Source organism: Panthera tigris, chromosome E2, assembly GCF_018350195.1.
Source record: "Panthera tigris isolate Pti1 chromosome E2, P.tigris_Pti1_mat1.1, whole genome shotgun sequence".
In the NCBI taxonomy this organism is placed as follows: Eukaryota; Metazoa; Chordata; class Mammalia; order Carnivora; family Felidae; genus Panthera; species Panthera tigris.
Window position 1 is genome coordinate 18,492,534 of NC_056674.1, and position 12,212 is coordinate 18,504,745.

Here is a 12,212-nt window from a genome sequence, read left to right on the forward strand (position 1 = left end):
CCTCATCTCCCTCTCCCTCTCCCCAGCTCCCATCACAGCAGAGACCCACACTGCTGGGAAGAGACGGCTGCATTCCCTCTCTTCTCTCCAGAGCACCTTCCCTGCCCTGCTGCCCCCTGCCCTACCCAGGGCTCCCCTCTGCCCTCCCCCACCCTCCCATACCACTCACGGTCCCCATTGAGCTAGTGACCCCCCAACCCCAACTAGTCAAGTACTAAGTGGCTGTCCCCGGGGAGGGCGAGACCCACCCACCGGCTTCTTCCTCATCCTTACCCCTGAACATGCGCAGAGAGGTCCCACTGCCTTCCCCGGGAGGGCGGCTCCCCAGGAGAACTGAGGCTTTGGGATTTGAGGGGTGTAGAGGGTGATGGGGCTCACGAGAAAGACTATGAATCAAGTCCAAGAATCTTTATTTCATGAACAAAACTACTTGTGTGAAGAGAGACGAGGCTGAACGGGCCCCTTTCTAAGTGGCCGCGATCCAAGGCTGGTGAGAGAGGGCAGGGTTGGGCCGGGGCAAGAGTGCATCACAGGGAGAGGGGACCCCAGGTCCAGCCAGAGGAAGGAGGGGAAATGTTGCTGGGGGTCGGGGTGGGCCCCAGAACCCCCTGCCCCAAACCGTGCCAGCCCATCACGACCCCCCACCGGGTGGGGGCTGGGGCAGGGAGGGGCTGGGCCCCAGTAGTGTGCATCTGAAGCGGCCAGTGTGTGCAAATCAGCAAGAAGGAGGGGTGCGGAGCCGCTGCCCCCACCTCACCGCCCCCCCTCCCAAACAGGCAGCAGAAGCAGGGGTGGGGGCAGCGGCAGTATTGCTTTACCCATCATGCATGGCGTGGGTGGGCAATGGAGCAGGAGGAAGTAGGCTGGATTGGGGGTGTGAGCCAAGCCCCCTGCCCCCTCCCACCCTGGCGGCTCCGTTGGCAGGACTCTGAGGCTCGTGGAGGCCCGGGAATGGCCAGCCCCCACTGGGGGCAGGCTGTGCCCAGATGTTCCCCATTTAGGGCTGGCTCTTCCTTGAGGTGGAGCCCAGGGCCTAAAGGTGAGGGAGAGACAGGTATCAGGGACCTAGTGGGCGACACCCTCCCGGGCGCTGCGGTCCCTGCCCACCCACCTACCTTACCAGGGCTATTCGGCCACCTGGACGCCCGTACAGTTCTCTTTGCTTTCTGAGGTGATGGCCAGGTATTCCGAGCTGTGGGGGCAAAGGCCAGATGTACAGCGACCCCCATCATCAGTCTGGCCCACCCCCAGGAAACTGAGGCGGGTTGGGGTCTCCGCCCCAGGTGTACAGGGCTCTGGAGCTAGAGAGAGGAGGAGACTGCAGGCTGGGCTCCCAGGATCCACAAGAAGTCCAGGCTGGGGCCCGGAGTCCTGAGTCTGAGGGAGGAGGAGTCTGGGGGTCCAGACTCCCGGGTCCTGGGAGGGGAAGGGGCTGGGACCTGACCCTATCCATCTCTGACAACAAACATCCCTCTCGGGGAAGCCCGGGTCTGGGTCGCCTGACCCCCCTCCCTACCGACCCCACTCACGCATTCTCTTGTGCAGCAGCCTCCGTGGCCGCGGCGATCTTCTTGTAGCAATAAACCATCTCTGCCACGAGCCATATGGTCAACACCACGATGAGCACATACATCATGATCTCCGACACGATGGATGCCATGTCTCTGTTGGCTGCAAGTGCCAGGCAGGGTTAGGTGGCAGTCAAGGCTAGGCTCAGGAGGCATGACAGCCTGAGGCGCCCCAAGCCTGCTGTGTGAGCCTGAGCAAGTGGCTTGGCCTCTCTGGGCCTGGTCTGCAAATAGGACCATGTAGCTTCCCTAGAGTCGTCATCGTTACCGTGATTCTTAATAACCAGCCTCAGGTGGGCCTTGAGGTCCCCCTCACCCTGCCTCCCTGTGTGGCTTGAGGGGGCACCTGTGTCATTCAGGTGACCGTAGGTGCCCAAGAGCCGTGGCTTTGCAACCAGAAGGCTCAGGTTCAAGTCCCGGCTCTGCCACTTGCCAGCTGTGTAACCTTGGGCAAGTGACTCATCCTCTCTGGGTGTGAGTTTCTCCATCTGTGAGAAGCTGATAATGACAATAGCTCCTTCTTGGGAGTGCTGTAAAAATAAGTCCGCTTCAAAAATCCTTAGAACAGTGCTTAACCTATAGATAGCATTCAATAAATGCTTACTATTATTAATACTATTACTACTAAGAGTGGGGGCTCTGGGGGCAGACTGCCAGGGTTCAGATCCTGCCTCTGCCTCTTATTAGCTGTGTGACCTTAGGTAAATGACTCCACCTCTCTGGGCCTCAATTCCCCCTCTGTGAAACGGAGATGATGAGACTCATGCCTTCCCTCAGGGTGGCTGGGAAGAGAAAACAAGTTAATATCTGTATTAAGTACACGCTTAAAATCCAAGCACACGCTTGGATGTGCTCCCAGTCAGCACTGCCTAAATGTTGGCTATTCACTGACATTTTCCGGAAACCTTCTATCCTTTCCACGGCACTGCCTCTTGCCATTGCCAGCTTCCTTTCATTGAGCCTAAATTTAAACTATGAGGGGGATGCGTTCAGCCAGGGAACTAGAGGTGGAGGCCACTGTGGCGTCATCGGCCGGATTTCACGGGTGTCCAGTCCGTATCCCCGGGCCTTTCCTTCCTGATGGCCGGGACCTCATTTCCCCCCTGTCCTCACATGGTCTTTCCTCCCCTGTCCGTGGGCACTTTCTGCTGCTCCAACCGGTGCAGATGGCACCGATGCTTTCTGGGCCAGAGTGAGGGAGGGTGCGGGCTGGATGCTTCTCCCCTGCCTCTCTGCCGGAAGGAGCTGGGGAAAGGGTTCCACCCATCATTCGTTCGTTGGTCCTTTCGTTCATTCATTCATTCATTCAAAAGATACGAGTGTATCTCATATGGTGAATGCACACTTTCAGCCAGGCTCTGTGCTAAGTTCCTTATCTGGGCATCTCTCTGAGTCTTTGAAACACCCTAAGGATAGAGAGAGTTCTGGCTTCCCATGTCAGCTGACCTCAGGAAGCACACTGAGTTGGATATATGTTGGATAAAGCTTACACCATCGGGTTCTCATCCCTGCTCCTGGAACTCAGTGCCCAAACGGATTTAGGTAATCTGGTGTCTCCTGCCCTCCCAATCAGATTAGGACAGCGACAGGCACGGCTCTGTAACCCATTTTCCAGACAAGGACACTGAGGCTCAGAAAGTGGACGGTGCTAGGCAAGGAGGCACAGCCAGGGTTGGACTCGGAGCCAGGATTCAACCCCAAGCGTTAGCAGCTGCAGGGTCTGGGCTCTTATCTGCCCTGGGAACTACTACAGCCGAAGAAAGACTTGGTAAAGGCTGCTGTATATCAAGTGCAGTTCCCATCAAGCCGTATAGACATCCCAGGAGGTAGGACTGTGGTTCCCCCACTTCACAGATGAGGAACTGGGGCAGAGGGTAATAGGCACCTTGCCTGGGGAGAACTCCGATTTCTTCAAAACCCCCCAAGTCTTCTAAAAGCTTCACCTGCCTGCCCCCAGTAGAAGCCCCCAGGTCTGAGGCCCCCGCCCGCATCTGTGCATGCCGGGTTTCTCCCTCGCCTCAGACGCTGCTCTACCTCAAGACATTCTCCACCCGTGCTGGGTATGTCCAAAATAGAATTAGCCCTCTGGTCCCTGTTTGCTGGCTCCACTCCTGGTGGGGGGATTCCCGGGTGCTTCTCTGGTCTCCTGCAGCTCTGCCAGCTCGGCAAAGGTCCCACCACCAGCACCCACGGGCCCTCCTCTGGAAATGACCCCTTGGAAAACCCTCCTTGGGGCTATTACCAGGAGGCGGTATTGGCTGATGGGTCATGTTGAGAATGCAGTACGATTGTGGATTATAACAAAAAAAGAATATGGTAGGTGCCTGGGTGGCCCAGTCGGTTGAGCCTCCGACTCCTGATTTTAGCTCAGGTTATGATCTCGAGGTTTGTGAGTTCGAGCCCTGCATTGGGCTCTGCACTGATGGTGTGGAGCCTGCTTGGGATTCTCTCTCTCCCTCTCTCTTTGTCCCTCCCTTATGTGCTCTCTCTCTCTCTCAATAAATAAACTTTAAAAATTTTTTAAAAATTAAAAAAGAAAAAAAAGAAAAAATATGGTATGGCCAGCAATACTAACAATGCAATATAATGGGTAATGAAAGACATACTGTGGTGGGATGAGTAGTGTTAAAAATACTACAGTATGCTGGGTAATGCCGACTCTATTATAGCATAACGAGTAAAATTTTAAAATACTACAATATGATTAATTTAAAGTACTACAGCATGGTGGGTAATGTTAAAAATACTCTTGTATGATGGATTATGATGAAAACATTGTTGTATGTTTGGTAATGTTAAAGAGTATAGTATATAGTAATACGAAATACTTTAATACGGTGGATAAAAAACACTAGAGCCTGTTGGATAATGAAGAAACCACAGACTCTGGGAAAACAGCATAGCTCTGCCTATGGTAATTGTTAAGAACACCGGCTCTGGTGGGGAGGAGAATATGGTACATAATGTTTAAAAGAGGCTCTGCTGGGACGTGGGCGCACCTGACCCCCGCCTCCCCCTCGCAGGTGCGGACAGCATCCCGAGCAAGGGCCAAGCCACAGGATGGAAGAAACCCGGCTGCCTGAACGGTATCATGGAGCCTCCCTGCCCTCCTGACCCCTGGCCTCGGCGCTGATTCAGGAGACAAGACTGACACAGATTTTGTTCAGCTACAGTGTTTGGGGGCGTTCTTGCTACAGCCACTCCCTCGGGCGGGGCTCCATCTTCTACATCCGTGGGTGGCCACCCACCCAGCATCGTGACCTACACCAGCGAGTAGCTCCGACACGTCTCCTGTGTTGAATCCTGCGGGATCGCTTTGATAACAAGCGTAAAAATGCTAATTATCAAAAGAAACCCACAGGCTCTGGCTGACAGCAGAGTGTAATGAATCATGCCAAGAACAGAAACGGCAGTCACACACGCTTAGTTGGGTTCAAATCCGGGTCCCAGCTCTGTGATCTCGACCTCCCTGAGCCCGGGGTTTCCCATCTGTAAAGTGGGGGGAGTAGTAAGAGCCCCTAGCAAGGAGGGTGGGTGGGAGGGTTCAATGAGGGACTGCACGTAGGCTCTGAGGCTGGCACCCCCCTGGGGGAAAGGAAGGACGATGCACGGTCCCCGTGACAATGCGCGTGCGCCGTGGGCCCCACGGGACGTACTTGCCATGGCTCTCGGGTGGCTCAAGTTCTGGGATATCTTCCTGACTCTAAGCCAATGGGCCACTGTGCCCTGGAAAATTCCAGTTTACACCCATCAGAAGATGGTTCAGAGAAGGGATCCAAGGCAGCTGGAGCCAAAATGATGAAATGTTCAAAAACACCTTGCATCCTTGCTGTTCAGTGTGGCCCCAGACCTGCAGCGTCGGCTTTGCTGAGAGCTCGTTAGACATGTGGCCTGAGCCCCCACCCCAGGCCTGCTGGGTCGGAGTCTACACATTAGCAAGACTCCCAGCAGGTCCACGTACACAGCAGAATTTAAGGAGCTCTGCTCCAAGGGACACACTCTTATCTCTTCCCTCACGGTCACAAAGGGAGGAGGGGCTGAGGCTCTCCGACAGTCAGAACCTCCACTGTCATCCCCACTGCTGAGGCCCCGCTGCGGGCCAGGCACGGGGGCAGCTGACACCCAGCACACCTCCCCATAGAACAGTTCAGACAACGCCCTGGGAGGTGGATACCATTATCGACCTGCATCCTACAGGACAACCCTTCCTCAGAGAGGGGAAGGCACAGCACAGGTGGCAGAGTTTGGCACCCGGAACGTCCAGAGGAGGGGCCTGCCGTGGCCCTTGCCTGGGGTTGAAAGGAAATGGAAGCCAGAGCTGGGGCTGGGGAAGGAGGTGCGGCTCCCCCCGCCGCCGTGGGCGTTTGCCTGGCCCAGGCGTGGAGCCAGCCTGTCCCCTACCTGCCATCTGTCCCGCCATCTGGCTGCCAGTGGGCAACAGGGGTGAGGGGGGGAGGCAGGGTCTGACTCACCTTTGTCCACCACCTCAAGGTGGATCTTTTTGACGACGCTGGTGTTGTGCTCGTAGTTCTCAAAGAAGAGCAGCCGGTAGACGTGGCACTCGTAGTCGCCCGAGTGGTTGTAGGTGACGTTGGTGATGAAGATGGACAGGTCCTGCAGGTCCTTGGTGCCCCGGCTGCCGTTCCACACCACGCGGCCCTCGAAACGCTCGTCCTCCTCCAGCTGCAGCACCTCGTTCTCATAGCGCAGGATCTGGGGGCGGCAGGGCCGGTCACTGCCTGCGCCCGGCCCCCTACCCAGACTATTCTGTCCCTTGCCCTGACACTCAGACAGTCAGTGGACACACACGCGGGCACCGTGACCTCAGGCAGGGAGGGCGCAGGGGAGGCTAGGATCAGGCCCCGGCCCGCCCCCAACGCCGAGTGTGGCCCTGGAGCTGACACGCACACACACGCACACACACATATTCCTCAGGCGTCCTCCGGAGTACCCCCCACCCCCCCTTCCGCCTTCCTGGCCTTCATTCTCTAAAGTTCTTCCCGGCCACCAGGCACACTCCTCAGGCAGGGACAGAGGGGTCCCATCTCAGCTGCTGCAGACCCCAGCTCTCCAGCAGGCGCCCCGTCGTTTGTCATTCAAAATACGTGTAACACAAAGGAGGCCAAAAAAGTTCTGCTTCTCTTCCATAATGACTGCCTGAGACATTCTTGCTGGCACTAAATAGTTCCAACGACACTCACTCTGTGCCACCCGTGTCCCAGGAGCAACAGCCACGCGGACCCTCACACAAACCTCGGAGCTAGAGACCATCACCCTCCCATCTTTCCAGAGGAGGGAACTGAGGCTCAGAGAAGCTCAGCGCCTTGCCCAAGGTCACCAGCTGGTCACTGGGGGAGCCGGAGTTCGAATCCAGGCCACCGATAGTGGCACGTTATTGAAAACAGACAAGCCACCCCCTCCTGGCCCCTGGCCCCTGCCCGCCACCAACCCCCACACAAATGCCCACCCTCCCGCAGCCGTGCGCCCGCACACCTTGACAAACTCCTCCGTGCCCTTCTGGCGGAAGGTCCACTCGGTGAAGGTCTCGGCGGTGGTCTCGCTACGGCGCTTGCAGGAGATGCACAGGATTTTGAAGGTCATCCCGTACACGGCCTCCGTCTCCGAGTCCACCTCCACACAGCCCCCCCAGGCTGAGGACACTGCGGGGACAGCAGGCTCAGGTCGCGCAGGGCCACCCATCGCCCTAGGCAGTGCCAGGCTCACTGGTTGTTGGCTCTCGGAGACCATCTGTTTCCCCTCAATAACATTATGAATGGACAGACCCAGACACTAAGCCTGGCCCTGCCACTTGCCGTGTCCCCTTGGCGAGTCTCTCAGGATCTGTGGCCTCAGTTTCCCTCTGTGAGGGGAGGGAAACCATCGTCTCTGCTTCTGGGCGTTGCTGGGCCGATTCCGTGAGTTAGGTAAGGCCCCAGCAGGGGGCCTGCCACACAGGAAGCTCCCCCCCCCCAACCCCTTAGCAAAATAGGGCTGTCACTGTGGTCAGGAACTTCGAGTCTTTGCTCTCTAACCCAAGTAGCCACCCAAGTAGCCCTTCTTAAGAAATCCACTTGCCCAGGGTGCTGCAGCGTTTAGGTGGTGGGACTAGAATTCCAGATGGGTTAGAAGTTCAAGGTGGCAGAGTCTTTTCTACAATTCCTCCTCTGCAAAACCAGTCAGCCCCAGACAGGGAGCCAGGAGAAGGCAAGGCCTCGGGGGGCTAGGTGGGCACTGGAAGCAGGGCCGACCTGCGCTCCAGCCCTGTTCCCCAGGTCCCCAAGTTCTGGTGTCATCCACTCCCTACCCAACTTCCGTCTCCTGGCCCCTCTGCCCCCAAGGCTCCTCACCTCCCGACTCCTGTCCCACCTCCTGTCAGCTTCTCAAAACTCACTGAGCTCTTTGCAGCCTCAGGGACTTTGCGTCCGCACTGGATTCCAGTCCCTTTGGGTGCCTCCTCCACATTCTTACCTGCCACCCCCTTCCCAAGGCCCAACACTCATCAGCGAATGCTATGCCTCTCCAGCTCTAGCTCTGGGTGTTCTGTTGTTTGTTCGTTTGTTTTCCCCCTGAGTGTCTTCGTCTAGGAATCCTGGGAACTTCTTGTCCTCCTCCTCTTCCGTCTCTCTCCAACTCCTTACGCACCTCTGTGTCTGTCTCCCCTACTTCATATCTCTTAGGGAGTCTCTCTGGAGGGCCCACGGCTTTGTGTCCTCTTTCCAGACTCAGACAGCCTCTTCCGGTCGGTCTCTCCACCTTTCCCTGCCTCTTTTACACCCCGTCTCTTCCTGTGTCTACCTGTGTCTCCGTCTGGCCCTGCCTCTCTCAAGTTTCTCTCTCCAGCGCTCCGATTTCTAACTCGCTTCTCGGCCTCTCTCTGGCACCCTCTACATCCCTCTCGGGCTCCGTCTCCCCCCTTACTCCCGATCCCCAGTCTCCGCGGAGCAAGCCCGAGTACTCCGAGTGGCTGTGTCTCTCGCGCCTTTCCTTCCGTCCCCATCTCTCCCTGTGTCTCGGTCTCCCCCGTCCCAGTCTCCGGGCGCCGCCTTCCCCCACCCCCTCCCGCGGCTGTGGGTGTCACATTGCAGCCTGCGGGGCTCCGAGAGCAGCTGACTCCGCGTTTCCTCGCCCCCGGCTGGGCGCCCGCAGCCGCCGAGCTGTGCCAGCCCGGCCCCCGCCCTCTCTCGCCCACCCGCACCTCCACCGCCCTCCCCCGCCCCGCGCCCGGCGCTCGGCGCTCACAACTTCGGAAGCGGACTTAGCCGCGCCGGGGAATGGGCCGGGGGCGGCCCTCGCCCCGCCGTCCCGGGTCCCGCGCGCGAACACCGCCGCCGGGCCGCTGCCCGGGCTGTGCCCTCCGCCGCCCCCCCCCCCCCCAAGCCACCGCGCACTCACCCAGCGCCGCGCCGACCACCAAGGCCAACAGTGTCCCCATGGCTGCGCTGCGCGCGCTGCGCCCCCCTCCCGGGCCGCCGGTATTAATAGCGGGGCAAGAGGCAGCGGGCCCGGGCGGCGGTTAGAATGTCCCCGGGAGCGCGCGGGCGCAGCAGCTGCGGCTCTGGGACCGGCAAGGGGGGGGGGGGGGCGGAGGGGGGGCGCGGCCCCCCCGCTCCGGTTACCGCCGGGGGCCCAGCCCCGGGGCCCGGCGTCCGGGCATCCCCGCCGCGCGGGCGGCGGCCGCTCCTCGGGCTCCTGCGCTGGCGCGCGCGGCCGGGCGCATTCGCCAGGTGCACCGACCCCGGCCCGGCTCCGGCTCGGGCGCGCTGAGGCGCGGGCCGCGGTCTCCTGCGCACTGCAGCGGCGGCGGCGGCGGCGGCGGCGGCCTGGGGAGGGAGGAGGGAGCGGGAGGGGGCGGGATGAATCACCGCGGGGGGAGGGCGCGGCCGCCCAGCCTTTGCCGCAGCGGCCCGGGAGGCGCCCGCCGCACCGGCCTCTCCCGGTGGCGCAGGGACCGCGGCTTCTGGGCATGGGCGGATGGCCCGGGTGTCCCCTACCCTTCCCGACGCTGGGGACCCCCGGCTTCGGAGTCTGGAAAAGGTCACCCCCAGAGTCCCAGGAGGGCTTAGAGGGCGTTTGAGGGGCAAGGCTTCCGACTTCAATTTATGGAGGTCATCCTCCTGGGACGGAGGGGGACTTGGCTGGGACCTCCAAGTGACCTCCCTCTCAGATCCCTGGCATCTGGACCTGAGGGGTCACTGTGCAGGAACCCAAGTGGGTGTGAGGTGGGGGGTGTCATGCTAGGGCCACGAGAATACTTCAGACTCCACCCAAGCAGGAGGGAGGGAGGGAGGGCCATGCCGGATCTACACCACAGAGGCTTCTCTGGGGGTTTGGGGGTACAGTGTTACAGGGGGTACCTTGGTCTCTGATGTCATTCACCCACACGCGCCTCCCGCGGCTCAGTCCCCTGCCCAGGCCCCTGCTGCTGTTCCCAACACAACAAACTTATTCCTGCCTCAGGGCCTTTGCCCTCTTTGCTCTTCCCTCTGTCTGCTCTGCCTCTGCTCTTCCCCCTGGTAACCAAAAGGCTCACTCCCTCTTCTCCAGCAGCTCCTGGCTCCAACGTCACCTTCCTCAGGTCTTCTGTCCATTCCCAGGAAACTGCCTCCCCTGTCCCTTACTTGACCGCAGTTGTCACTACCTGACATTTTTCTCTTCCTTTATTTAGATCTTCCTTTCACCCCCTTCAACCCTGGGATACAAGATCCCCCCCAGGTGAGGGCACTGTCCTGGGCACCACTGTATTTCCAGCACCAGAACTGTGCCTGGCACATTATAGGTGCTCAATAAATATTCATCAAATGAAGAAATATATGCCAAAGCTCTAGCCCTTCGCGTATGCTGGACCCATTTCTACCTCCCAACATTGGCAGTAAGTTCTACTATTATCCCCATTTTACGGAAGAAATGGAGGCTGAGAGTGGCTCACACCCTTGCCTAGGGTCATGTAGCTAGCCTCAAGTGGAAGGATCTGGAATCCTGCCCCAGCAATGGTGGGTGGTTTGTCCTTTTAGTAGGTTCTGCCAAATGGAGAGGTTGGGGGTGGGAGCTCTGGGCTGTCAGGACCAGGGTGGGAGTGAGACTTTTGGCTGGCTGCTCAGGTCCTGGCCTCTGGTTTTGGGTGGGGTGAAGTTCCAGAATCCCCCTGACCCAGTCCTGCAGAGGAAGAGGAACAAGGATATGGGGCAGGCTCAGGGCAGAGGAACAGGAAGCCAGGGACACTGGGCACCTTTGTGGTCTGGGCCTCTGTGCCAACGCCTCCTGGGCTGTGAGATTCCTCTGCAGAAAATAACTCTCTTGCCGTTCCGAGCCCTCCCTCTGGCAGCCCGTGACAGGCAGAGAGGCAGTGAGGACAGGCCTTAGGCACTGGGCAGGGTCATCTACTCACAGCCCTATAAGCCGGTGTCCACTGAGCACCTACTATGGGCTTGGTGCTATTCTAAGCACTTTACTAATAGGAACTGAAATTCTTCCCACATGATGGGTATTACCATTATTCCTAATTAACAGGTATGGTAAACTGAGGCCCACAGTGGGTGGGTAACCTGCCACGATCACATAGTTAGAGGAGAGCCTGGCTCTGCCCTTTGCCACTTACGGCCCCTCCTGCCTCCATCCAACCCTTCCTCCAGTCCTCTCCCTCAAGCCCTCCATCAAGAACTTTCTTACAGGCTGTGTGTGACATGTCAAAGGTCTCTCCTTACCCCTCACTATGGAACCAGAACAGGGCTGTGTGAGACAGGCCTGGGTTCTACCTGGACCAGAGACTTTGCCTCTAAGCCCATTTCTTCATTGGTAGGTTAGAGGTCCAGATAGCCTCAACCTGGACAGGCTGTTGTGGGGTCCCGCAGGGGTAGGACCTTGCATCTAAATGTGGAGACACCATGGACTGGGCCTGCAGCCCTCGTCTTCTGCAGAGTGGCCTCAGTCATGTAACTATCCGTCTGTGTCTCATATGGAGTCGCCGGGAGACTTAAAGGAACACCAGACCCTGGCATGGAGCCTGGTGCACACTTGGTGCTTCCTACAGGACTTACTTTTTTCTCCCCCCAATTCTTCCACGATGAGTAACATTATTGGAAACTTCCTGAGCCAGGCCCTGTTGTAAGCGGCCACGTTTATGAACTCGACTATTGTAGTAGTTGTGGCTCGCAAAGCAAAGTCCCTGAACAAGCACCATGAGCATCCCTGGGAACTTGCTGGCAGTGCAGACCCTCAGCTCACCCCAGATCTGCGGGCTCAGAAACTGCGCGTGGGCTCTGGCACTCTTTCAATAAGCCTCCAGGAGATTCTGGTGCAGCTCAAGTTGGAGAACTAGTCACTTCCAAGAACGCTGGGAGACAGGTGCCACTCTTATGCCCATTGCACAAAAGGGGAGACCAAAGCTCAGAGGGCTTGACCCCGCTCCATGTTACATGACTGCTAAAAATTAGGAGTAGAACTTGAACTCGGGCCTCCAGGCGCCTGACTCTGTCCTCACAGCCTGGCACTGGACTCTGATGACACAAGGCTTGTGGAAGATGCTAGAGAATCCCAGATCGTGTCGGTGACTTAGGCCCCAGAAAATGGACCAACCCCCGCCCCCCGCCCTTCTAGTGCAATGGGAGGCTCCCACCCGCTCCCAGGGACCTCACAGGCACAGCCACA

At 58.5% G+C, this 12,212-nt stretch overlaps 1 protein-coding gene across 2 annotated transcripts; it reads right to left on the reverse strand.

Moving 5' to 3' along the window:
• Positions 1-437: 437 nt before the first annotated feature.
• Positions 438-9,113, reverse strand: SCN1B (sodium voltage-gated channel beta subunit 1). Of its 2 annotated transcripts, none has more exons than XM_042969092.1 (6): positions 8,961-9,113; positions 7,062-7,228; positions 6,041-6,281; positions 1,530-1,671; positions 1,121-1,192; positions 438-1,033 (listed from the first exon to the last, which is right to left on the reverse strand). In XM_042969092.1, exons 1-5 carry the CDS (start codon positions 8,998-9,000, stop codon positions 1,126-1,128), a joined length of 657 nt encoding a protein of 218 aa, XP_042825026.1. In that variant the 5' UTR covers positions 9,001-9,113; the 3' UTR covers positions 438-1,033; positions 1,121-1,125. The 2 variants fall into 2 exon arrangements, with proteins under 2 accessions (XP_042825026.1, XP_042825027.1); XM_042969093.1 differs by having other exon boundaries at positions 1,116-1,192.
• Positions 9,114-12,212: the final 3,099 nt, after the last annotated feature.

Bases quoted from the DNA above. Each gene is read 5' to 3' on its own strand.
- SCN1B (XM_042969092.1), bottom strand. From the start codon at position 9,000: ATGGGGACACTGTTGGCCTTGGTGGTCGGCGCGGCGCTGG. The intron at 7,229-8,960 runs GTGAGTGCGCGG...CTGTCCCCGCAG, and splicing joins GGTGGTCGGCGCGGCGCTGG to TGTCCTCAGCCTGGGGGGGC. The intron at 1,672-6,040 runs GTGAGTCAGACC...TGGCACTTGCAG, and splicing joins CCTTGAGGTGGTGGACAAAG to CCAACAGAGACATGGCATCC.